We start from the raw sequence: 27,957 nt of genomic DNA, 5'->3' as shown, positions 1-27,957 counted from the left end.
CCTGAATCTAGTTTCCCAATTGACAACCAAGTTGGCAGTTTTCTTTAACAAGGAGCTCTGAATTGGCTTTGTAGATCAGAGCCATTGATGTTTAGATTTGATGGGCTATATAGCCTTGAGCGGTTGTGGTGGCACGCCCGCTCCCTGTGATGTGTTTTATGCTGTGTGTTTTGTTTTGTTTTGTTTTTAATTCCATGGGATACTGTCAAGACCAGGTGGTGGGAGGCTGTCAGTCTGAAAGGCTGACTTTGATCCTCAGACACAGTAAAACTAGTAGAAAAAGAAAGGCTGTATTCTTGTTGAATGCCATGGCTGTGTGTAGCCAAGTGGTTGCTTGTGCCAATTCTCCTCTCCAGTGAGGTGTCCCTGGAAGCCGCTAGCCAGACCACACTCTCCCATTTGAGGTGACGCATTTGAGTTCAGAATTATCTTTTCCCTCCTGAGGAGGCAGATTTTTCTGAACAGCTGCAGACTTAAACCTTGGCTCACAAAGGCCAGGGTGGTAATAATTATTTTACTTTAAACAAACAGAACAGCGCATTTGAGGATATCAATTATCCTGACAGCATAGCTATGATGTGGAGGCCTTTCTGTCAGGGAACTGCTTACAGGCTAAAAAAGTCACAAATCTTTTTTTTTTTTCTGTTCATTCTTCTCCCTTTTGCTCAAAAGACGCAATCCCTCCCTACCCCACTTTGGTAATGGAGAAAGAGAAAGAGAAATCTGCATAGCTTTTTGTAAGTGGAACTATATTCATAAATAGCTTCTTGATTGAGAACAAATGCCTCATTAATCTTAAGTGCTTCAACCAGAGAGCACAAGTAAAGTCAGGAAGAATAATGACTGACATTATGGGGAGCATAGCATACTGCACTGCACACCAGGATGTGCATGCCCGGAGGTCACTGGGCTAAAAGGCACATCTCCTTAGCAATAAGGAAAGAGATCCCTAGGAAGCGTGGAGGGGAAAAAAAAAAGTGCAATGCAGGCGTTTCTCATGAACGGCAAAAACTAGTCCAGTGGCAGGATGAAGAAGTCATGTACTTTGTTATTTGCTATCGAAGGTCATGCTGGGAAGAAAGAATAAACCAGCTGGGTTTTTATTTGAAAGCCAAATGTTGTACAGTTTTAACAAAGTAAGATGTATGTTCAGTTTCAAGTACTTTGCTTAGGATCCTGGAAATACTATTATGTAAATGCCGTGAAGTTCCATGTAGATTACCTCTGCCCAGTCTTAAATTATAGAGGTGCTTCTCCTTGCTATCGAGCATATGCCTGGCTTGCTATCAGATAGGTGCTCTGCAAACCTCAAAGTAAATTTTATACTGCTGTAAGGAATGACATTAGAAAGATAAATGGTTGGGGGGATGTAATTTGAAACAGAGAGTATGATTTTCTCTTCTGTTATCGTCCCTTCATACATATGGCTGTATGATAGTATTTAAATTGTTAAAATGTAGTGAGAACATCTCCCCCCCACTCCCTGCCGCCGGCATGTCTACATCCTAAACCCTGGAACCTGTATGTTATGTTGCATGAAAAGGGAATTATGGTAGCAGATAGCATTAAGGTTGCTGATCAGCTGGCTTTACAAATAGGGATATTATTCTGTTTACCTGGGTGCATTCAGTGCAATCAGAAGGGTCCTTAAATGAGGAAGAGGGGGGCAGAAAAGGTCAGAGTAATGTGATGTGAGAAGTGCTTGGCCTGCTGTTGCTGGCTTTGAAGATGAAGGAGGAGGGCCTAGGACCAAGGCACATGGGCTCCCCTAAAAGCTGCAGACAGCAAAGACATAGATTCTCCCTGAGAGCCTCCAGAAGAGAGTGACCTGCTGACACCTTGATTTTAGCCCAGTGAGACCCATTTTGGAATTCTGATCTACTGAACTGTACATACTTATGTTGTTTTAAGCCACTGTATTTGAGGTGATTTGTTGTTGCAGTAACAGAGAACTAAAGGGTGTACAGTAGAAAGACAGCCTTTTGAAAGGGTAATTAGTTTTCACTCTTAACCATTCAGCATTCCACTAGGTATGTTGTATTTTCAGTGCCATCTTTCATTTTCAGGCATCTTTCTCTGACTACCTTCTGTCTGTCTAGCCCACACCCTCTGGTTCTGGGACTCCAGCAATCCTTTCACCTCACTGTGACGTATGATTCAGTAATGCTCCCAACTTTTCAGTCTCTCCCTCCCCTCATGTCCTTACTTCTGTTTAAGCTGCTATATTTCCTTGCACATAGCTCCCTTGCCACTCTCTGACTTTGTTACTCTTCCTTGGTATAACTCAACCCTGGTAAATCCAACTATCTATCCACTCTGTACCTGCACCTCTGTAGCTGAGTATGGCTGTGGAGAAACACCCCATATGCAGACTGCTCTTGCTTTCAGTTTGTAACTGGAGGTTGGTCCTCAACGGTGTGGGTAATTCATGTTGCATTCCCATCACTCATTCACTCTACTACTCTCCTGATTGACTGTTTCATATCTTCTTTCTCCTCAATCTTCCCCATCTTCTCCATCCTCACCCTCACCTCATGAAGTGTCTTCATATTCATGGAGAAATGGGAAGACACCAGTAGAGATCTTAATGTTTCTACCTGCTTCATATCTATAATATCTCTTCTCCTAAGGCCATCCGCTCTCTTATACACAGGATCATAGTTACAGTAATTCATCCCTTTCTCACCCACATCCCTTCTCCAGATGATTCTCATTATCATCCACACACTGTTATTTTTTCCATCTTCAAGTAAACCAAAAAACCCTCTCTTGATCTTTCTTCCCACTAGCTCCCACTCTATTTCTCCACGCCCCTATATATATAGTAAAATTCCTGAAAAGGCTTATCTTTAGTCACTCTCTCCGACCTTTCTCCCCCACTTCTCTCTTAAATTTATTCCAGTCATAGGCTTTGCCCCACTTTTTCTTAGAAACTTCTGTTGATCACTGTCTCCTGTTTGAAGCAGTTCTCACTTGGCTTCCAGGATCCTGCACTCTCCTGCTTTTCCTCTCACTCCCCAGAGTTCAAAATGTGGGCCTCTTTTCTACACTAACCCATTTGGTAACCTCATCCCATCTCATAGCTTTAATGGTTGTAAACAGCATCTAGGCATTGATGGCTTGGGCATTTCTGGTCCAGCTCAGTCTCACCCTTGTGGCCAACTTTATGATAGCATCTCCTCTAGCATGTCCAATAGCTCAAATTCACCCTGTCCTGAACTGAATTTGAGATATTCTGCAGGCTTCCGTATCTCCAGGCCTTCCAGCTGCTGAGGCCAAGAACTTTAGAGTTAGATTTAATGCTTTCTTTTTCTCATACCTCATATCTGTCTGACAGTAGATCCTGTCTTGTCTACTTTTAAAATGAATCTAGTATCCTGTCCACTTCTTAGTCACCTCGGCTGACATAATCCAGACTAATTTGCTCATTACCTGTTTCCTGGATATGGTAGTAACCTGCTAACTTCTCTTCACCCTTCTACCCTTGAACCTTTGTTGTCTGTCAACACAGCAATTGGGATGATCTGATTTAAAATATAAATCAGGTTATATGTCCTTGGTGCATTCAAACCTTACAGTGGCTTCAGGCCATCGACTTTTTTTCATGGCTTATGAAACCTTACCAGATATTCTTTCTCTTACTTTCTGGTATCCTTTCCTATTAGAAAACGCCAGGATCTGCTGCCATCACCTTTCCCTAGAGAACTCCATGGCCCACTCTCAAGCGCTTAACATCCTTTACCTTAAATAATCTACTGATTTAGTTTGTCTTCTCTCCTAGCCAGAGTGTATCTTTGTCATTCATTGCTGTTACCCAGTGCCTAGGACACAATATTGGTGATTCACCAATATCTGTTGAATGAATATATATTTTCACTTATAACACAAATTAGGTGTGAGCATCTAAATTAGGGAACTCACTTGCTGGTATAAAATTTATTGGACCCTATGAAATTTCCATTCAGAGGATTACTTGTAGGAAACTTGTCATTCAATTTCCTAATCACTCAGAATTCTTGTCAGCCCCATCCTAACATGAGATTCCATCCTCTCTTCAACCCTGATAACTGAGCCCCATCTCCAGAAATTGTTCTTCCGTGTTTTGTTGATCAGCACTTTGTAAGCTAGTTTTCCATTAATGTGATTAATTAGTCTTTGTTTTCCCAGCTCAGACAGCCCTATTTTATGGTTTTGCATTTCTGTAATGAACACGTCAGATAAATAAGGCTGTGGGGAGGTACTTCAATCTTGTAATTTTTCTATAGCACTGAAAATTGGCTTTAGTGTCATTTATGGATATGTCAGCTAAAATGAGAGCTCCTTACAAGGCAGCTTGAGAATGTTGGTATTGACATTTCTTTAATTGATGTTTTATAGAAGAGCCATTGGAACATGATTTCCCTCTAGGACAAATAACAAACAACTATGATAGCCATATTCTAACAATGCCTTTCTCACCATTGTTGTTAACGTTGTGTCAGCACTTTGATTATAAACACTCTTTTTCAGTTTAATAACTGAGCTGTAAAGAAATCATTGTGTTGTAAATTGGTATACTAGCTGTTCATCTCAGTGGAGACTTTTAATGAAACCAAATTTTAAAAGTAACTTGGTATTACTAAAAGGGGATTTTGTGAATGGTATTAGGTGAGGGAAAGGGACCTAAGTAGGAAAGGTACAATGTCCAGAATATCTCAATTTATACTTTTTCATTCAGCTTTTAGCTGCCCTGGGGGTGGGTTACACAATAGAATGGCTCTTTAGATGCTGTCCTTGGGAGCCAGGAATAACAGCTGCTCATAGAGTAATCATTTTGTAACAGGCGTTTCAGCACTTTTTTGTTTTGTTTTAGGAAACATTAGTTGACTAGAAATATATCTAAATCTGTATAATAGTGAGTCATTTTACACTGGGTGTTATTGTTTCTAGAAGAGGCATGCTCATAAACATAAGATAAAAAAAGCCTGGCAATGAGTGTTCACTGTGGAATTTTATTTATTTGTTTTGTTCTGCAAGGCTGAACAATTTTGGTATCTCCTCAGGTTAGGTTGGGAAGAAGTTTCCATATGCTGAAAGACTCTAGTAGAAATCACAGATGCCCATTTAAAATTTTCATTTAAGTAAAAAACAATTTAGGATAAAAAGATAAACCTCCATGATTACATTAATTTTAAATTACACATATTTGATGGAAGAAGGGTTTTTTGAATTTTATTTATTTTTTAATACAGCAGGTTCTAATTAGTCATCCATTTTATACATATTAGTGTATATATGTCAATCCCAATCTCCCAATTCATCCCCCCCCCAATGCCACTTTCCCCCCTTGGTGTCCATACGTTTGTTCTCTCCATCTGTGTCTCTGTTTCTGCCCTGCAAACTGGTTCATCTGTACCATTTTTCTAGGTTCCACATATATGCGTTAATATACGATATTTGTTTTTCTCTTTGTGTCATACAGAGACTGTCATACAGAGTGAAGTAAGTCAGAAAGAGAAAAACAAATATTGTATATTAATGCATATATGTGGAACCTAGAAAAATGGTACAGATGGAAGAAGGTTTAATTTCTTTGTGTGTCTGTGAGTTTTCTTTTTTTAATGTAAGAGTAATAAGTATTGTTAGGAAGGTCTCCCATTCCCAACATTCTCAGATTCTCAAATCTCATTTTTCTTTACAGAAAACTACTCATACTGTTTAGTTAATCAGCCTTTCAGATCTTTTCTGTGCATAAACTAATGCTATATTTTGTTGTTCTTGGGAGACCCAAATGGTGTTACAGATTATTTAAACATACCTTAGTGTTTTCACTTAATATTTCATTGTGTAATTCTTAGTAATTCAGTAATTTTTGGATTTACCATATCTTTTTCATCACTATTTTAAATTTCAAACCTGAATCTAATTTAAAAATTCAGACATTACAAATAAAATAAGTAACTGACAATTCCAGTTCCTCCCAGAGGTAACTGTTTTCTCTATTATGAACAGAAATGAAATGATAGTCATTGTATATTCCTACTTCTGCATAGATGTAAATGTTTAGCTAAGATAGATTCTAAGAAGGTGAATTGCTTGTTGTAATTTATGTACATTTAAAATTTTGATTGATAATGCTGAATTCCTCTCCACAGCCATCATAACAACTCACATACCCCCCAACTATAGATATTCTGATTTAAAAATCTGAGGTTAACACTCATTATTTCATTTTCTTTATTCTTGAAATTATGTATCTTTCATGTATTTATTGGCAATGAAGAGTCTTTGAATCTTCTGCCTATTTTTCAAAAGTGTGGCTTTTTAAAAATTATTTTTTGGATAACAGTCTTGGTTTTTTATTGTAAATTTTTAATCTTATATTAATTTATATAGTATTTTATCCTTTAGAATTAAAAAATTTTGATGTAGTCAAACTTTATTAATGTTGTCTACACGTCTTTTGTTTTTTAAATGTTATATTAAGAAGTCATATTTATCCTAAATTCATCAATATATTTGCCTAAAATTTCTTCGAATACTTCTGTAGTTCTGCTTTGTTTTTGAGTTTAGGTCTGTAAATCAATTGGAATTTATTTTTATGAATCAGAAATACATACACACACATTCAATTGAATTCGTTTTTGAATAGTTTGTGGTATTAATTTTTGGTTATTTATCCAGCTCTAACTTTCTGTTTTCTAACTTTCTCTTCAACCAAGAGTAGTCTGCCTTTTAACATATCACTAAGTTTTTAATTTCAGGTTATTTTGTTTTGGTTATAGAATTTTTATATTGTTTTAAAAAATCTGATTTGTTATTTATTTATAGTCTCTCACTTACATTCCTAATACCCATATTTAATTTTTAAACATGTTAAAATGCTTATTTTACATCTTCTATCTGAGCTCAATGTGCATCTAATTCTATTGTCTTTTTTTCTTCTGCTTATGTAACCATATTTTCTTGGATGTTTTTTGAGTTTTTATTGTGAGCTTATATTCCTTCAAACTTAATATTTGGGAATTTCTTGAGGACTTTGTTATAGGTGGTTGCTGAAAATTACAATTTTCATTTTTATATTATCAAAATCCACCTTCCAATAATATCATCCTACTTCATGAACAGTGTAAGAACCTTACAACAGTATAATTTGATTAACTTCCCTTCTGTTTGTGGTCTTATCTTACATTTTACTTCTGTATAGACTCCACTCCATAGTATTGTTATTTTTGTGTGAAACAATCAAGTTTTTAAATGAAACTTGTATAGTTTCTCTGTCTCTCTCTCTTGCTCTCTTTGTTTGTGTGTGCGTATTTGAAGATACTAAAGCTTTATTTTATATTTACCCGTTTTGGGTGTTCTTCATTCTTTCCTGCCACTTTGTGGTTCAGGCTGGTGTCATTGTCCTTCATTCTGAAGATTTTCTTTTAGTGGTTTTTATAGTGTAGATTCATTCTCATAGATTTTTGTCTCTATGAGATTATTTTTATCTTATCTTCATTTTCAAAGGATATTTTCCTTGGAAATAGAATTTCAGGTTGCCAGCTTTTTTCTTTCAGTATTTTATGGATATTGTTCCATTGCCATTTTCCTCCAGTGTTTCTGGTTATGTCTTCTAGCCTGAGCTAGACTGGATGGTTGATGCCACTGCTGGGAAACTGGCTTGGGAAGAAGACATGAGCTCAGTGTTGCACGTGTATTTGAGATGCCTGTGGAGCTGTCAGTGAGACATCTCAGGAGACAGATGTTTGAGTCAGTGGCCTTTTGGGAATCAGGGTAGTAGATCAAATGCCTGGCAAACAGGTGTGGAGAGAGGAGTGAATAGGCCCTGCTACAGAAATTACAGTGTTTAAGGAGCATGAAAGAGATGCCTGTAGAGGAAGCTGAGTATCAACTAGAGATGGAGAAGGACAATGAGGAGAGTGGCAGGTCATGGCAACCACAGGGAGAAACTGTTTCAGGCACAGTTGACAAATTTGAATGCTGCTAAGAGGTCAGGCGAACCGAGGACTTGAAATATCCATTACATTTGGTGACATGGAGGTCACTTGTGACCCTAGAAAGAACAAGTTTCATGTTGTGGCAGGCAGGAGTCTTCTCAACTCCACTTAACACCTTGAGTCTACAGATTCCACTTTAGAGGCTGTTTCCTTCTGTTATATTTGGCTCTGCAGCACGTGTACCTGTTCATGATCCTAATCAGGTGCATGGAAGCAGCTTCCATGCTGCTTTGCTATATTTCATTCTGCTAACTCGTCCCTTTCGGCTTCTTCTCACTACTAGTTTCATTAATCAGACATCTAATTCTCTCAGTGTCTGCGCTTCTCACGGTCCACAGCTCTCCTTTCTTGCATTCCCACTTCCGTATTAACATCTTTTTATGTTAGTTTCAATGAAAACATTTTACCTCTGTTTTGTTTTCATTTTCATCCTCTCTCTGTAGCAAGTGTGTTAAATTACTGAAAAAAATAAAATCAGTAACATTTTATGAAATTGTTATTGAATAATTTGGATATTATTGAATAATGTGAATTATTGGATTTCTCATTTTCAATATTTGGATTGTGAAATTTTCCTTTCATTGTGTGTTTCATCAAAACCAGTTCTTTCAAAGGCCGCTGGAATATGGCTTTGCAATAGAGAATGTTCTCCATCAAATTATCTTCTTGAGCTGGGTTTATCATGGATTCAAATGGATATACACAGGGCAGCTTTTGCTACTCTGAACCTTTAATAATCACCAGGGAAATTTCAAATAGATGTGCAGAGACTTTCCAGACAAGTAAAACCATTGAACAGTTCTAGTCTTTTTGCCTTTTTTGCTGCCTACAGCTATGTTGATCCTCCTCAGTGGTTTTGGTGTTGTTCTCAGAAAAAGAAAAGCTGTGGAGTATGACACCCCATTATTAATAGTAGGTAAGTTAGAGGGATTCCCTGTAAAGCTGAGCAAAGCTGTCAAGATCAGTTAAGGGAGATCACCTCAAAGAACAGATAAAGAAATTTTATGTAGACAGCTTGGAAGAAAAAAAAAACCCACAAAATAACCTGTAACTATTGAAAAGAAACGGCAGACTATTAGTGCAGTAAATTGGGAGGACAAGCTTGAGGTTGAAAATAAAAAATTTACTTAGGTATTTAATTAAAAATTCTAGGTCAACAAAAGGCATTGCATTACTTTCTGGCCCTGTTTTCTCGTGGACTTTTTCATAAAATTGTAATGAGAAGTGATAAGGTATGTTTGTAGTAAAGGGAGTCAGCTTGGAATGAAAAGTCTGTGCCAATCTAAGACACATAGAAGTGCCAAAAATATAAACTTATGTGGGGAAGATAAAGGAAAACATTTTATGGCACTGTTTTCTGGGGCTGGAAAGCCTGGATTTATCAGAGCAATTTTTCCAACACTATTTGCCCATAGAAAGACCCAAGAGATAGTTTTTTGAAGAGTGTCTTTTATAAAGAGCTTCCTTCTTATCCACATGTCAGGATGAAGCCTGCCAATACCGTTTTTTAGCCATCCTGTATACGGGAGTGGATTCCCAGAACTCAAGGGAACCGACTTGTATGTGTATTTCTCTGTTCTAGAATTTTGGTACCTATCTCTCCACCTACCAGTTTCTCTGTGTCACAGCTTTCCCCCAGCGATGGCAATTGAACATGATACTAGGGTAATGATGGTTTCCCCTAGGAGATACATACACTGAGAACACGTTTGGGTGTCCCCTCACTTTCCTACCTCTCTTTTCCTCTCCCTTCTTGAACTGTTTAGAGATAGTCCTTCATGAAGTTCCTGATAATTTTAATTTTAAAATAAGAAATTAGCATTTATGAGGATATTTTGATAAACAGTACTGACTTTTATTACATGGCTCTAATAAATGTGTGGTGTTTTTTCTGCCCTAGGAGTGCTGTCTCTGCAATTTGAGAGGGGGTGCTCTTAAGGAAACTAAGAACAATAAGTAAGTAGTACGCTAATTGTGTTGAATTTCATCGTTTCCTTCTCTCTCTTGAGTGTTGAACCTCTGAGTGACAGTGTGCTTTGCCTCTCATTGTTGTACACGTTGTTCCACAGCTTTTGCTGTTTAGGTCTGAGGTGGGGATTCTGTGCATGTCTCCAGAAACCATTACTGACAGCATGTTCACCTCTGCTGGGCAGAGGTGTTCTAAGTCAGCTTCTGTTCTGTGTCTTTGACATCATGAGGAATCCTTGACATCATGAGGAATAACCCCTCTTTCACTAACAGAGTTTGAAGAGAGCCCATATCCTCTAGGTGCCTTTGGAATCCTTGTGTTTAATATGATGAATGCTTTCATTGTAATAAAAACAGAATATGCCTGAAAACAGTGAAATCTGTTATCTTCAGGTAAATAAAATCAATTATAATCATACTATTAGAATAAGACCATTTACTTTTAACACCAGCAAATTAACAAGAAAGTGTGTATTCTAAAATAGAAACACAGGGAGAAAAGATTGATTTTGCAATTTAAAGGGGACAGTTGGAGAATATGAAGAGAGTCACAAGTGAACATAAAAGAAAGTCTTGTTTCTATGGTGGTTGTTGAAATATATTTTTGTGGGAATTTTATTTTTATGACCCGATTTAAATATTTAAAATGGGGCCAAAGGAAATTATAGGTTCCTATGGAAATAGAAACATGTAGAAAAGGTTTAGGTATAGGTTGTATCATGGTACTTGAGAGCCAGATCCAGCCCCAAGATATGTTTTATTTGACTGACACACCACTTTATGAATTTAATTTAAAATTTAAAAGTTGAGAGATTTTATATAAAAATCCAGATGTTCATCTTTACTTAATAAATGATTGTGTATCTCTATATGACAATAACAAGCTAGGATGAGAACCTGGCCTAAATGGGGCAGGCGCTCCTCGGGTTTCCATGATTTACCAGTATGTGTGTATTTGGTTACATCTTGCCTGGCCCCATGGGCACTGGATTTGGTGCCCTGGGAGTAATGTCATGTCCTGTCATGTAATGATGGAGTTGGCATAATTATGTGCATGTGCATGTTTCTGATTGTTTATAAGGAAGAGTGAAGGTACTTATTCCTACATTGATAAAGTTTAGTCTAAGAAGCTGTATATTTGCTTAATTTTGGATGTTCATCTCTCACAGTCTTAGTTAATGTCATTGGCACTATGCTAAAAACCATTGACTAGTTCTAGGATGTTACACGGGTTATGCAGACTACGAGATGACTTAGGCAGTTCCTGTAAAGACAGAGGTGACAAGAACTTCTCTTCCTTCCTTTGGGCAGGACGCAAAGAAGTAGTGTTTGCTATAGAAGTATAGTATTTATTTAGATACGAAAGAATGCCCTGATGGGGTTGACACTCACCAGCTGTCCCTGTGGTCTTTAAAGGCAGGATGGAGTCTTATATTTAGAGTGAAATAATATGCTTTGACTTAAAAATAGGTTGACAAATTTGATAATTCTTTCAAAATCTCTTTAAACCTCAAGAGTCTCTATATTTATTTGAGGCATAAGATTTATGAGAGACTTAATAGTGTTAATAAGGACGTTGTCATTTTTCTGGAGTAATTCAGAATTTGAAGGGAGATATTCTAGGTTTTTAGTAGGAAACAAAGGAACAAGCTAAATTTCATTTTTCCTTATCTCTTGGTTCCTTTGTTTATAGTAGGATTGCAATAAGAAACAATTTAATTAAAGACTTAATCAGTATTAATTCTGTTAGAAAACTTTTGCTATTAGTTCTAGTTTGCTTCCTGATACTCGTATTATGTAAAAAAGATTATGTGGTATACCCAGTTTATACCTTTTATTAATTGAACAAGTCTTTTGCCACATACTAATTATAGTTAGCTTAAGTATATTAAACACCTCTATATTGCAGTATCAAATGAAATAGCAGACCTACATTTCAGTATTTTGCAGGTCACGTGTAGAACAATATAATGATAGGATTCTCTGGTTGTCATCTAGTTCTTCATGTCACAGTGTTGGGCAGGTGTGGTACTGAATCTATCCAGGTATCATCCAGTAGGTTTTAAATTCAAAGAGTCTGTGATGGATATAGGCTTTGGGCTTGCTTTTCTCATCTGTGTGTTTCCTATCCGAGAGAATTGCCATCCTCTGGTTGAAGTATGGGATACATAAGTTTAGGGAACGGTTGTTTACATTTATGTCTCCTTTCCTGTAGGTGGGCCCATGTCATGTGCGCCGTCGCGGTCCCAGAAGTCCGATTCACTAATGTTCCAGAAAGGACACAGATAGATGTAGGCAGAATACCTTTACAGAGGTTAAAATTGGTGAGTGGCAAAGCTTCTTTTTTTCTTTCCCCTCATAAATTAGTGTTAATTTCAAGTTCCGAATATTTCTATTTATGCATGCACTCCAAGGTAATTTTTTTCTTAGCTTCGTTGTTTCATTCTACCTTTTTTTCCCCTTTAGCCTAAATTTACTTATCTGTACGCACTCTTTTCCTGTTATAGTTTAAGTATGCCTATAACTTTCCTCAGCTTCTGTTTTCAGTGAGGCAAAGGAATACTGCATTTCCTGGGTTAATGTGAATTTTCAAACTATAGGCTATCCAGTGAAGTTTGTTAGAACTGACCCGAGCTATCCAACTATGTCTTATTTGAATTGCTTAGTTTTTCTCTCTCTTGCCTCTTTTTGGTTGGCCTTGACTTGGCAAAACGCATCTAACCTATTTCGTCATCTCTTCACCAAGAAGAGACTTGCAGAGAAATGCAAAAACTTTAATTATTCCCAAGGGATTTTCCCACGAATAGAGACAAATCATGTAATTTGCCAAACTCTCTGGCTGGTTATTTTCCATTGTTTCTCTTTGTTAAGAGAGTATTTTTTTCATTGAAAACTTAGGCCTTTAACATCCTCAACATTGATGTAACCTTGGAGTTCTGTTAAATTGTGAGCCAACAGGTCATTAGCTTAGGCCCTTATTATATTTCACAGTTAATGAGAATTTTCCCTAAAGTTAAATTGCCTGACCTTAAAATACTGAAGCCTGTCTTACAAGTGGACTTAATACCCTACAGTTTCTTCAGTCCTTGTTACGTCTAACTTGGGGTCTTTCCACTATTTCAGAGGCTGAGCTGCAACTCTCTACCCTAGTGTTACTTGCTTTGTTATTAGTCGTCTCTCCCCCACTGGGGAGCTGGGTGTTTCGTCTCTGGACTTCTGTCTCAAGAACTTAGAATCTATTCTGCTGTCTTTCAGTGAACACTGTTATTTTCCACTATAGCTCCATCAGGAATTTCACATAGCTAGAAAATACGTGGCCCTTTATGGGCCTGATGACTGCTGTTGGCAGGTATGAGTGGTGGGATCAAGGATGCTCAGGGTGTGGTAACGGAAGTTTTGTGAATGAGATGGAAATGACTGGGCCATTTAAATGCCCCCTAAAGCTCACAGTGACTATCAGAAGAGAGTAAGGTTGTTCAGCTCACGGACTTCCGTAGGACAAAGTTTGAAATCTTATATCTTGTTCACCAGTTTAAAAAAGAAAACGAGCACTGACACGAGAGAGAGGCAGAAGTCATCTTCCATGACCCTTCAGACTGCTGTTTCTATTTGCTTTCAGGAAATCTCATGTTTAGCCTTTATTTTGCCCTTTCTTTCATTTTACTGTGCTGTTACTTTGTTTATAAGTGCATTCTGAGTGCAAAAACCGTAACACCCAAAAGGGTGAAAAGTTGTGTAAAAATTGGTGCAGAAAGAAGAAAAAAGAATGAACACAGTAAACCTTATATCACGTTACATTTTATACGCAAACTGCTTTTCAGCTATTGCTGTTTACTTATATAAACTTGTTTTCATTATTCAATTGATACATATTCTATCTGTGAATATTGTTTGGGCCTTTATGATTGGAACAAAATGCATTCGTTTTTTCCATTAAAACTAATAAAAATATTTTTCATTGGGGAAAAAAAACCCACCAAAAAGAAACAAAAACATTTGCCAGAATTAGGACTGTAGGGCAGGTTATAAAGAAAAATGTTGAGTTCATGACATGCCTCCAACATTTAATGCTTAGTGTGACAAATACTAACAAATGTCTTACATTTTAATATTTTTCTGATTTACAAGTAATATATATTTGCAAAAATTCAAACACTACATTTAACAACCACCTTTGGTTCTCTTTTCTGAAAGATGATTTCTGTTGTCAGTTGAATGCCCCTTGGAATAGTGGTCATTGCTCTTGATGCTTCCCTTTAAGGACCTATGTGCTGGCTTCTCTTCTCCACGAATGCTTCCTTAGTGATCTGCCGTCACTCACACCAGTCTCAAAGGGGTTTTAAAGGAACAGCAGGGAGGGGCAGCATGGATGATTTCCGTGCCAGTCAGCAAATTGTATTTGCTGTATTTCAGAAATCTGAAATCTGATGGTTGCATCCGAAAGTGGGAAAAGGTTGCCATCTTGATTGTGTATGTTACATATTCTTTATAGAAGGTTTTCCATCCTTAAACAGTTGGCACCTTTCAAAAATGTGTCTTGACTGAATTTCAGATCACCTAAACTCTATTTCAAATGACAATGGAGAGCTCTTTATTGGCATACAGATATTCATGACACATATTTGAGTGAACACAACAGGCTGTAGATCAGATTTTTTTTCTGTTTTTAATATAATTTTATACGCATGGCGAGTTTTTTGGAATGATGTTTATCAGAATGCTCAAAGTGGTTATCTTAAGTGGGAAAATACAAGGGGAAACTTCATTTTGGGAGGGTAAAAAAAAAAATCACTCAAAAATACTGTGATAGTTTGAAAGGGGACAATGGCCAGAAAGAAGCGTGGGTGACTTTTTCACCAGAAATCCTCAGGAAAGCACCATGACTCTGTTACATCTCCTGTAGTATGGCATCTGTGCCTGAGCCTTGCTCACTGTCTCTTGGTGATCAGACTCAGGCTGGCTTTGAATAACAGAATTTATAAATGATCACGTGTGTGTGGAGTGGGTGGAATGCACCTTTCTAGGAAAAAGGATGCTCTGCCCTGAACATATAATCAAGTGTTCCTAACATCAGCATTCTTTTGAAGTTTAATTAAGCTAATAAGTACACATCCAGCTAGAAGTCAGAGCAGTAGTTTTGTGGTATTTCATCCAGGCCAACCTAAGTCTAGATGGATTATTTTACTATGTCTGTTTAGTGGATGTATGTGTGTCTCCTAGTGTCAGTTTCAGTCTTTTTTCTGGAGCTGTAGCCAACTCTTTTCTGGATGCTAGGTTGTTCACCCACCTTCTTATTTACACAGATATGGGGGGCGGAATATAAGAATTAGATGTCAGTGTCAATGTATTTCACCAAACAGTTATTACCTTACCCCGCCAAATACTTAGTATACATTTTTGAGTAAGACATTGTTCCTGTCTTCTAGCATCTTATAGTCTAGACTGGGCTTTCTCAACTTTGGCCCTCTTGACCTTTTAGACAAGTTAATTGTTTGTTGTGGGTGACTCTCATGTGTATCATAGATTCCAGCATCCCTGACCAAACAGGCGATACCAAAAGGTATAAATTTCTAGTTATAAGATAAGCACTAGGGCTGTAATGATAGCGTCATGACTATAGCTGAGACTGCTGTGGGATATGTAGGAAAGTTCCCAAGAGAGTAAATCCTATGAGTTCTCATCAGAAGGGTAACTTTTTTTCCTTTTTTCTTTTTTTATTTCTTTTTGTTGTATCTATATGAGAAGATGGATGTTAGCTGGACATACAGTGGTACTCATTTCACAGTATGTTTAAATCAAACCATCATGCTCTATGCCTTGAACTTATACAGTGATGCATGTCAATTATTTCTCAATAAAACTGGGAAAAAGTAGCCAATGCCAGATATCCCTTGGGGTGTAAAATCACCCCCATTTGAGAACCCACTGGTCTACAGGGAAGACATAAACATAAGGAGAAAATGTTCATTTTTGTCATTTTCAGAAAGAGAATATCTTGGTTGAAAGAAGTAAGTTAGAGACTGAGAGAATGGAAGTTCTTAATTGCTTTTAAAAACATTCCTAGGGATTTTTTTTTTGGGCAAATTGTTTGAATTTCTTATTTGTGAATGAAGCAATAAAGTTTGGCAACCTATGTGTATATTTGCTACTGTACAGTTATTAATTTTATACTCTGATTTAGTATTTTAACATTACCTGTTTTTATAGAAATTGAACAACCTTGATTACTAATCAAGTATCATAAACATTTACAGTTCTGTAATGTGTGTGTATGTGTACACATGTACTTACTGAGTAAATATTCATGAAATGAATAAAAGGCATCAAATTGTTACTTATTATTTGTGCTTCTGGCTTAAAATTATTGTGGCTGGAGGGTTTGATCAGACAATGCCAAATGACTTGTTTTTGTTTGGTTTGTTTTTTTTTTAAGGCAAAACCCTTTAAAGGTCACAGTGGTAAATTCACGCACATCTCTGTGCGTGCAGCTTTAAAGCAAGGCATTAGTTACTTTATCTGCATCACGGGGGACTATGTGATTAGGCCATAGAGCCTAGCAGTAATTTGGAGAGCCTCTGAACACCCATGCAGCCCTTGTCCTGTTGTCTGAGAGTTCTGATCTTGGAACCTCTGGTCAGTTGGGGATTGAAAACTGGAGTGACCTGACTGAAGCAGTAGCAAGGGAAGTCTGAGCCTCTCTCCAGTGCCCACCAGGTGGTGCTGCTGTACCAGTTTCTCATCCAGTTGCCCTTAAATCACCTCCTTTAGCAAGTGCCTAATCGGAGCCTGGCCCCAATGGTCGAGGGTGTATGTGTGTGAGATGTGATGCATACTGGGTTGCTCTAGCCCAAGGGATGACAGCAGAACAGAAAGTGCTGCTTGCTGCTGTGCATTCAAAGTGCTGAATTCCAGAGGGCAGGTTTTTTTAGTTCAGGTTTTGATTTAGCCATATAAAAGAGCTGCTTTCCCTTGGGGCAAGTTAGTGTTTTTCTGTATAAGTAATAAGCAACATTAGTAAAAGCTAGTAACTGCAAGAGTCTTAAAGAACAGCTATGGCAAACATGAGTTTAAAATGTCTTCTGAAGTATGAAAGCTGTCTATAAAAAGTGCTTATTATTATTAGCGGTCTTTCTAGAATATGGAATACTGGAGTTTATGGAGAGGTATTTGAATATTTTGGTAATATTGTTGTTAGCCTTTTACTTATTCATAGGTTCAACTTGCAGCTTTTGAAATACTCCTCTGTGCAATTATTTGTGTAGGAAGATTTTTGTAGAGGATGGAAGAAAGGATTTGTTTGCTTTAGCAGATTTTTTCTCTTACAATGACCATTGAATAAAAGAGCAAATGGAAAACAACTCTTTCAGTGCTCTTCAATGTTGATCCTAAAATAGTGTGTGCTTTGTGAAGAACCTTTATCTCATCCAGCCACCTTGTTTGCTGTTACCATAGGTGTGGCCTCTACTCATCAGATAATTAAATGGACATCAATGATGGCCCTGGAGTTATTTTCAAGACATTGTCTTTTATTTTATTTATGTGGCTGTTAATTTAAAATACTTTAATAAAATTCATTATTTTTAAACTAAACAAAATACTGCAAAAATATATTTGGCTATAGTGGTATTTATCCAATTAGTTTGTTCTTTTCTTTCTTTAACAATATTTTGCTTTTGTGTAGAATAATTATCTCAGGGGTTAACAAAGTAATTTCTGCTCCATCTTAAAAATGCTAGAGGTTGCTATCTAAAAGCACCAGGTAGACTTCCTTGGTGGTGCAGTGGTTAAGAATCCACCTGCCAATGCAGGGGACATGGGTTCGAGCCCTGGTCCGGGAAGATCCCACATGCCGCGGAGCAGCTAAGCCCACAAGCCACAACTGAGCCCGTGTGCCACAACTACTGAATCCCGCACGCCTAGAGCCCTTGCTGTGCAACAAGAGAAGCCACCACAACAAGAAGCCTGCGCACCGCAATGAAGAGTAGCCCCTGCTCGCTGCAACTAGAGAAAGCCTGCGCACAGCAATGAAGACCCAACACAGCCAAAAAATAAATTAATTAATTAAAAAAAATAAAAGCACCAGGTTATTAAGCAGAACCATCCTTTAACAGGAAGGCAATGGCTGAAAGTTACCTGAATAGGCTATGTGTCCAAAGCCATGTTCAAAAGGGAGAACCATTTTCTCTGTCAGTTTAAGCATTCTTCTGATTATTAATGCAGGTTCTAGATTACCTAGTATTTTTCTTACCTACTCATTTAGAATGAATTTCTTTGCTTCTGAATGACTTTTCAGTTTGCGAAAAATTATACTCGTGGCGAACCCTGTCATCCCCAGTCCCTTCCCCATGTCCTCTGGTACCTTCTCCGCTCATCCAGAGAACATCAGAGCTTTGGCACCTGGTAGGAAAAAGAATGAGGAGGATGCCGGGGACATCTCCTACTCCGCACTTGAGTGGTGTGCTCAGGGATAGCCAGTCTTGGGGCTTGTTTGAAATCACAGATTATTGGTTTGCCTGAGGACAAAAAGAAAAAATTGCCCCCATGCAGTATAGATTTTAAAATGTACTCAGTCATTTCCTTTTCTTATTTCTTTCTATCTTGTTTTCTCTACTAATATGATTGGTTGGTCATGGTCATAATTGAATCTCTGGAAGAGAAACAAAATTGTGCAGAAATGATAACAACAAAAAAGGAAGTAGAGAGATATAAAACACACATGAAATTAGAATGTCTTTTAAAAAGTTTTTTTGTAATAGAAAAAAAGACAGCAAAACTTTCAGGAAGAATTAAAACAGGAATTTTGAGAGGACAATGCTTTTATAATATGATCTCACAGAAGACAGCAGTATCGTCAGGAACCAGAGCACCAGTCTTTAGATCTGATTATAAAATTTAAGAGAAGAACATTAAAAAAAAAAACCCAGAAAAAGGAGTAAATCAGCACGAAATTCTGGTATTTGTTAGATATTTAGCCGTGAATGTCTGTTACATACATTCATCACTTCTTGAAGATTAAATTAATTAAATATCTATGGAATTTACAGAAATGAAACAACAAGGCAAGTTTGTGGATTATAAGAAATCTTGGAAACTGCAGCAGACCCAAAATGCAGCCATTAGTTTAAACAGTTTTCCCTTTTGGAGAGAAAGTTCTCAAATAGAAGTGTTGTGAGAATATTTACATATTAAAGTGCACATGTCAAAGCAAATGACGTCTATCTTGCTTGCTGTCAGTGCATAAAGAACTTGGTGGTGTTCGTTGACCACACACCTTCCTCACAGTGGCATGGAGGGTACCTCTGATTTCTATGTATGCAGACATTCCTAGGATTTTACATTTGAAATCCTATTTCTGCAACAAAATAGGGGGAGAAATGATTTTTGGAATAGCCGAAGTTGCCCCCAGGCATTTGATGACCTCTGATTTGTATTTGACAAGTGAACCAAGCAGAGGCACAAGTGTTCTCCGAGAGAAGAACATTATTTTGAAAAGGAATTTACACTGCAATGATGACTGAGCTACAAGCTTTTCAGTACCTGGCTGAGGCCAACTATTCTGCTTAGAAGCCTCTATACACCTTAAAATTTGTACCTGAAGGCAAATAATAGTGAACTTGAAAGCCGAAGATTACAGTTTTGAAAGGTACATCAATTCTGAGAATAGAGTGGTTTCACTGTGGTATTCCATCTGAAGAGCTGAATTAAGGGGAAAAAAATACATTCAGCCTTCCTGTTTCTTAAAGGAAGGCACTTGATCCCATGCTAACTGGCTTATGTTATCAGATGCATTGAACACTAAAAATAGAATTACTGAGAGATAGAGATGGGGTCTGCCTCTCATGCTGTAAGATCACTCTGAGTCCTATTTAGTTGAAGTTACAGCAACGTTGCAGAGCAGCTTCGCTTTCTTTGTAGAGGAAATCATGGTTGTATTTGACAGAGCCTCTGTTACCACAGTTTGGGAGATGCAAAGACATACTGATTATCCTCCACCACTTTAAAAGAAAAAAAACGTAGCATTGTAAAGGCAATCGGAAGTCATTATGTTCCACGTTAGCTCATGTACTGATTTATTCACGTCTTCAGTTATTTTTAAAGACAAAAAGGAATTCTAAGAAAATAATAAACATTGACAATGATGAGCAAGTTTATTGTTTAAATGCAGTTGAGGGAAAATTTGCTTGTAATAGTGAACTACTGAAGGGGGAATAAGTGACACCACAAATGACAGAATCGTGGTGTGGTGTGTAGGGTCCTATTATTTAATATGCTCAGTATAAAATTTATTATATCATTAAGAACATTCTTGCAGGATTTCAACATACACATGTCCCCAACTTTGTAAGATTTTTAAATGAGTGTGGTGTAAAAAAAAAAAGTACATTAGTAGCTGTATAGTACTTAACTGTCAGAATGATTTGCTACAGGGACTAGATCCTATTGCAAGCTGTCAAATTTGTATATTGCTGTAATACCAAACCATAAAATCTTTTGAGTAAAATGGAAAATGTCAGATGGGCATGACTACAAATAATATACTTTCTGAAGGCTGTAGATGTCTATAGGAGAAAATGTGTAAATGCATGAAATATCATCTTGTTACTATGGATTTTTCTTTATCTGACGAAAGAAAACTGTGAGGCGAAAGGAAATTGATTGGAGTCTTTAAGTTTTTTCGTTTTGAACTCATTTTTCCTGAGGACTAATTTTAAAAACATTATTAAATAGATAAGTAGAACTTCAGATAATTCATGATTAAAGAGTATAGTGCGAGAGTCATCTCTTTTTTTAGCTTACATTGCTGAATGGTCCATTTTTTTCTGATCTTGTCTGTGTGAGTAGTGATTACTGATGAATCTTTTAATTGAGTGAGTTGGGGTCAGGGTTCCAGAGATGGGGTCACCCCTTTCATTCCAACATCGACTGAGTCAATACCAACAAATGCTTGCCAAACCGAGACAGCTACTAGATGGCTGTAAACAATCCGTAGGGTTTTGCTTGGTCAACAGTGATTGACAGCAGAGAGGTTATAGTTTTTGAAAGGTACAGTCATTATTATAAAACAGTGGCTCCATAATTACTTATTTTTCTAATATTTTAGTATAAATTATTTATCCCCTTGGAAACGGCTTTTAAAAATCAACAAAAAGGGCTTCCCTGGTGGCACAGTGGTTGAGAGTCTGCCTGCCGATGCAGGGGACACGGGTTCGTGCCCCGGTCCGGGAAGATCCCACATGCCGTGGAGCGGCTGGGCCCGTGAGCCATGGCCGCTGAGCCTGCGCATCCGGAGCCTGTGCTCCGCAACGGGAGAGGCCACAACAGTGAGAGGCCCGCGTACTGCAAAAAAAAGTAAAAAATAAAGATCAACAAAAACGTTATATATAAAGTGACAGTCTTTTCATACTTGTAATTAATTTAATGTAAGTCAGTGTGGTATATTTTAGGCATGTTCCCACAATTTAGTGATGTCATTTTATAAGATGAGCTCATAGATACAGGTACCAGCCCAGTTTGTATTTATTGATTTAAATATCAAGGGTTCTGTGCATTCATCGGTATTGCCCTTTGGGTCATGAATTCTAAGCCTCTGCTACATTGAGATTGAGTGTGGAGGCTCTGGACTAAGACTGTTGGAGTCCTGCATCCACCACTTAAGCAACCTTGGCCATGCAGCTTAACCTTTCAGAACCTCATCTGTAAACCAGGGTGGTTGTGAGGATGACATGATGCAATGATGCAATGCATCATTGGCGAATGACACAACCCCTTGCCGCATAAATCTCTGTAAACTGCCTTTTGGCCAATTAGGATTGGAGTGGATAAATATTTATAAGGAGGGAGTAGGTTCTTCGTGCTATCTCATTTGTTCATCCATTTGCTCAATAAATATTTCTTTAGGACTTGCTGTGTGGTTAGGTGATAGATGTGTGTCATTTCTGCTTTTATAGATATTACAGAATAATGGAAGTTATTGAAAATTAGATAAGCAACTACAAAGCAGCATGAAAAGTTCTACTGTAGTAAAAATTCGGAATGCAGTGAAGGGTCTTACTCAATTTGGGGTATGAGGGCAGTAAAGGGGTGTAGAAAAGCTTCCTGGAAGAAGCAGTGCCTAATAATGCCTCATCTGAGACCTAAAGGGTGAGAAGGGGGCAATGGAGGAGCAGCCAGGACAAGGAACAGGATGCTCAGTGTCCTGCAAGTTGGAGGGAGCCGTAAGGTTTAGGAAATGAAATTTCAGCAGAGCTGGAGCATGAGGTATGAGGAGGGAGAGATGAGTCTTGAGAAAGGGAAGCCTCAGATGATGTAGCACTGTGCTGTCCAGTACAGTAGCCTCTGGCCACTGACGGCTACGGAGCACTTGGGATGTGGTTAGTGTTACTGAAGAGCTGAACTTAGGATTTTATTTAATTTCAGCAAGCTAAGTTAAAAAATGGAAGCAGCATAAACACATGAAGTACAACTGTAGTTTTGGTAGGTCCACATTTTACATTTCAAACACCCTTGAAAACTGAGCGTCCAAATTGAGATATATTGTAACTATAAATACACAGCAGATTTCAAAGACTTACTATGAAAAAAAAAAGAATGTGAACTATCTCATTAATAATTTTGATATTGGTTACATGTCAAAATGATAATATTTTGGATTTGTTAAGACGTATTGATGTATTATTAAAATCAATTTCACATGTCTTTTTTTATTGCGATTACGTATACTTAACATAAAATGTATCGTTTGAGTTATTTTTTAGGTGTGCAATTCCACGGTGTACAGTGGCATTAAGCATATTCACATTGTTGTGCAACCATCATGCCCCTCTACATGCAGAACTTTTTTATCTTTCCAAACAGAAGCTCTGTACTCATTGAACAGTAACTCCCTCTTCTCCCCTTCCTCACCTGTGGCACAGGTGTCTCCTAAAAAATTAAGAATTGCACATGTGACTTGCATTTTATTTCTACTGGACAGTGCCATTCTAGAGGACTTTGTCCTTTGTCCCATACAGGTGGAAGAACCTTTAATGCCCATTAAGCAGTGGAATAATATGATCAGATTTGTGTTTCAGAAGGGGGTTGTGCTTCTGGTGGGGAGAATGTATTCAGGAGGGTAGGACTGGAGCCAGAGAGGCCAGTTTCAGTAATCATGTGAAAGATGATTTTGGCGTGAACCTGGGATGGAGATAAGTGAACTGATCATAGGTGGGGTTGGCTTGGACTAGGTGTGGAGGGAGCTGGGGTTCTGGCATAAGCAGCTGGGGGACTGGTCATGCCATGCACAGGGCTCGTCATCGCTGGAAGGGGACGGGGTTGAGGGGGAAGTACACCTGGACATACTTAATTTGTGAGGTCCTTGTAGTCCAGCTGGGTGTAGCACAGGGGAAACATGTGCCAGAATTCTACTCCTCATGGGCATGTAGCTATTTACCAGCTGCTCTTAGGTTGTTAGGACTAGAAGCATATGAAGTTCAGTAACTATTACTGGTCAGAAATTCAGGAACAGTGAGCCACTGTGCTTTGTATGGATGTGAATTGGGTTTGTGATAATATTGTATCTGCCTCTCTGTACTCTTTCTGAAGTGTAATAATCAGGTAAAACAGTGGTAGCCTTGGGAGTTTGATTTCTGTCTTCTCTCAGAGCAAAGGAAATGAAGAACATTGAAAATGGAAACTAAACCTATAGAAATGGAATAGTTGGATTTGCAAAAAAATGAGCAAGAAGGAAAGTCCAAGGTTCTCATGAAAGATAAATGTGTCCTGCAACCAGTAAAAACACAGCCTACGTGGGGATATCGTTGCCAGGATGAGCGGCCGCAGGGGAAAGGGGATTTGCAGTAAGAAGCACGAGGGTTTGCACAGACTCATGGGGACGTGTTCATTTCAGAATGGCCTTTCCTTTTAATTTCAGTTGAATTTTAGTTTAAAAGCATCTTTTCACTAATAGTTTTTGAGATAAAACTGCCTTTAGGATCAAATTTTAAATCGTAGATTTTTTTTTTCCTGTTCAGAATATAAAATGCATTCCACCTTTCTTTAGTAACAAAATATTTTACTTTAAATAAATGGAAAAAATAGTCAAATCGACCACTTTTCATTATAGGAATAGTGCTTAAGGTTGATTAAAACTTCCAAGATTTTTTTCTTAGAGCCATCTGTTCATAATTGATTTTTAAAATTCATCAATTTTAAACACTTATTTTCTTTGGACAAAGCAAAAAAAGTTGTGAAATCTTTTCACTAAATGGCAGATATTTTTCAGTAAAAGAATCATGACATCCTGGCAAAGGTATAATCTTAATAGACTAATGAGCTGTCTGACCAGAGCCGACTGAGCCTCGTCTGATTTTTACAATGATAAATTGGCTGTGTCAAAATTTGCAATCTAGTCTGGTGAAATATTTAACTATGAAAGTTTAATTCTCATTTTTTATTTATGAAAGCAGTGGTAGTGTCATAGCAGCTTATAATATGCTGGCCATTTGGTATGATTTATGTCAACGAGTGTCACTTGTTGATGTGTTTAGTGGTTGTTGACCCATATTTAATTCTAAAAACTCTTAAGTGGTGTGAAATGTAATAAGTCAGCCACTGTACTTAAAAAAAAAACAACCAAAAAACAAATCATGATCCACAGATCTATTCAGTTGTCTTTTCCCGGCTGTAATGATGTCACAGCTTTATATTTGACAGCTGTTGATGCGGGGGCACTGAATGAGTAACAGCTTTCTTTGCAATTGTGGGGATCTACTTAGAGTAATTTCTACCACAAAACATATACTTGAAATGTCATAAAATCATCTTTCATTAGTTCATTTGGGGATTCCAGCTTGTCGTCATTTTAAAGGTTTTGAGGAAACTTGCGGAATAAAGAGCATTTCTTTCATTTATCAATCTTTTTATTCAGTAAAGACTTATGGAGGTGATCGTAGTGTTTGGTGCCTGGTGACAAGTGGCATTGGGTGGACAGGGTCATCCCTCTTGTGAGGTTTATATTCTGGAAGAATTTAGATACAGATCTTCCAAGAATGTCATTTGGGTTTTTGGTTGTTTTGGAAGGCAGACAGGAAGGGCTAGATTAAAGCATTCTTCTAAGGCATTTCTTTACAGAGAGGTATAATAAGCATTTCTGTCTCCTAATGTCAGGGTATTCATCTAGTGTAGATAATTTCCAACAAATAGGTTAAAATATCAAAAGAAAACATTTTCTCAGATATTATGAAATTAGTTTGATATCATTTTGAAAATAATAATAAGCATCTTCAAAAAAACAAAATATTTTAAATGGTGGTATATTGTTAACATAAAATTTCAAATTATTCATAGCTCACAACAAAATGAAATATGAATAATGAAACATTCATAATAATGAAACATTCTTCATAATACGTACTGTTTCAAATACCACGTCTTGGATTTTTTTTCTTTAAAGAATTGAGTGATTGTGTTGTTATTGTTACTTCTTTTATAATACACAATAAAAGGTGTAAACTCATACTGCTGCAGAAATTTGCTGTAAAATTTCTCAAGGAAGAGGCTGTCCAGAGAAAATTATCCTCTGGTATTATCCTTTTCTTATGTTTCTCAAAGCAATTCATAAACATTTTTCAAATAATAATATAGCATTACAGAACATTTTAGTTGGCAGGTCAACTTAGAACTAAGGGGGAGATCAGTGGCCCAAATGTTTTTAGAAACAACAATCAATTTAAATACTTCTAATTCTCAGGTACCATTTCTCTAAGAATCCCTTTTCATAATTAGAAAATGAAGAAGCCAGCAACAGGAAAATCACTGCTTTTCCTGGCAGGCCCAGCAGCTAATATATGTGCATTTTCAGCCTTCTCATTTTGACAGGGGCAATCACCATTTAATTTCAAAATTCCCTTTATCTTAGTGATAGCCTTAGAACTATTGAGTCTCCCTTTCCTGTCTGTGACAGTATTACTGTTTCTGTGCTCTTCGCCACACACTGATTTGGTAGCCCTGGTCTGCAGCTATGGCACCGTCGCAATGTACAGTCTGCGTAGATAAGACATGACAGCCTTTTAACCTCAGCTTGCTGTGTGTGCAGAGGGTGACAGCCCACCTGCACTGGGGAAAGCAAACAAGCAAGCATGATGCGTTCATCTTAATCACATTCTATTTCTCTCAGAGACGTTCCAAGAAAATGACAGGCCAAGCTCAGAGTTCAGGTTATCAGCCTGAGACATATGAGGCGCAGGGCATCTCCACAGCAGATAAGGCTAAACTGTACGATTGAACTTTGACTTGTTTATTTAAAGTTAGAATTTTAATATATAGATCCTGTAAGGTTCTTGTTCCTTATTTTAAAATTTTATTTTCAAAGACCTGTTATTTTAGTTATAAAAGCAATGCCTGCCATAAATTTTTTTTTTTAAACTGAAGTGTATAAAATACAAAATGAAATCATCTCTAGCTTCATGCCATTCCACAGAAATGGTCATGTTTAACACATTGGAGTAATGATTCCTGACTTTTTTCTATGGAGGAAACAGCTTGGAAGGATATAGCTTTATCATACTGTGTTATAATTAAGAGAGTGTTTCAGTAGCATACTATATGTGTATGATACTCAGACACATATACAAAAATCTGTTTTATAAAAATATCAACCCTGTCTTAAGGGGAGTCATGTTTTTCCCTTCCTTTGGTCTTATTATGAACCTACCAGCATTCATGACGCTTCACACACCTTTGCTTATGAAATTTTTCAGGCTGCATTTTTAAAGTTTGGTGTTTTTTTTTTGACTAGAACTTAATCACCTGAACCGCATAAAGGTAGTGCTGAGTGGTCCTCAGGTGTGTCACTTGCTGCAAGTGTAAAAGCATCTGAATGCAATCATAAAGCATATGGGTGTTGGGGCCTGATAACTTGGGTTGATGTCTCAGCTCTGCCACATACCAATTACTTGAGAATATGTCTTCCTCTTTGGAAGTTTGTCCTTGATTTTCATGACAGCTGTCCTTGATATCCCTTCTCTCTCTTTGGCCTCTTGGTCTCAGGTTTCTTTGCAGGTTCCTCTTCCTTTGTCTAACTCTTGAATGTTTATGTCCCCCCAGTTTCTATCTGAAACTCTTTGCTCACTCTTTGCATTCTCAGTAACAATTTGTAAAATTAGAATCACAATAGTAGTACTTTCTTTTGTTGTTGTGAGTATCAAATAAGATAAGGCATCTAGAGTACTTCACCCAGTGCCTGGCCATAGTAAGTGCTCAATAAATGTTCCTTCTTATTGTTGTGATTATAAGTACACTACCCTAGTAATACCATTACAGTAACAATGATATGAAAATAAAGCAATAATATATAATTAATTAATTAATCATATAAATTAATAAATAAATAATATTGAGTTTGTTTTAAAGTTTACTTTTATTGCTTGGAGCATTTTCTCATATATAAAATATTACAAATAATTAAGTATCAATAAAGTTCACAAATGTTTAATTTTTTAAAAAAACCTCTTGATTTTTAAATAATTACAGATTCGCTGGAAGTTGTGAAGGTAGTATAGAGATTCTTGTGTGCCCTTCACCCAGTTTCCCTTATTGGTTACATGTTATATAACTATAGTACAATATCAAAACCAGAAATTGACATTGGTACAATATATCAAAACCAGAAATTGACATTGGTACAATATGTGCCTTTAGTTCTATGTAATCTTATCACATTTAGAGCTGTCATTTTATTGCAAGGAGATGTGGTTCTGCAGAAACGGTTAAAAGGGAGGTAAAACAAAAGTAGCAGCAATGTATATGGTTTATAGCATGTGTAAAAGAACTCTATTAAAACTGTGCAAAAATTTGATCTTACCCTTCACCAGAGGACAGAATGCTTGATGACATTATTCATTAGGTAAAGCAAGTAAAACCACAGTGTGGTGCCACTACATATCTATGGAATAGTTAAAAATCAATGAAACTGACAATACCAATGCTGATATGTAGCAGCTGGAACCCTTCTTCATTGCTGGTGGGAACG

General features: G+C 37.3%; 1 protein-coding gene across 3 annotated transcripts in view; it reads left to right on the top strand.

Moving 5' to 3' along the window:
- Window positions 1–27,957, top strand: part of KDM4C (lysine demethylase 4C) — a 407,190-nt gene that overhangs the window by 253,738 nt on the left and 125,495 nt on the right. For all 3 annotated transcript variants that reach the window (XM_065879011.1, XM_065879009.1, XM_065879010.1), the window contains exons 15-16: window positions 9,883–9,938; window positions 12,166–12,274. In XM_065879011.1, the coding sequence (XP_065735083.1) occupies window positions 9,883–9,938; window positions 12,166–12,274 (165 nt within the window). The remainder of the gene's footprint in view (window positions 1–9,882; window positions 9,939–12,165; window positions 12,275–27,957) is intronic.

Source organism: Phocoena phocoena, chromosome 6 (genome assembly GCF_963924675.1).
Source record: "Phocoena phocoena chromosome 6, mPhoPho1.1, whole genome shotgun sequence".
In the NCBI taxonomy this organism is placed as follows: domain Eukaryota; kingdom Metazoa; phylum Chordata; class Mammalia; order Artiodactyla; family Phocoenidae; genus Phocoena; species Phocoena phocoena.
This window is presented reverse-complemented; position numbering and strand designations above follow the sequence as displayed.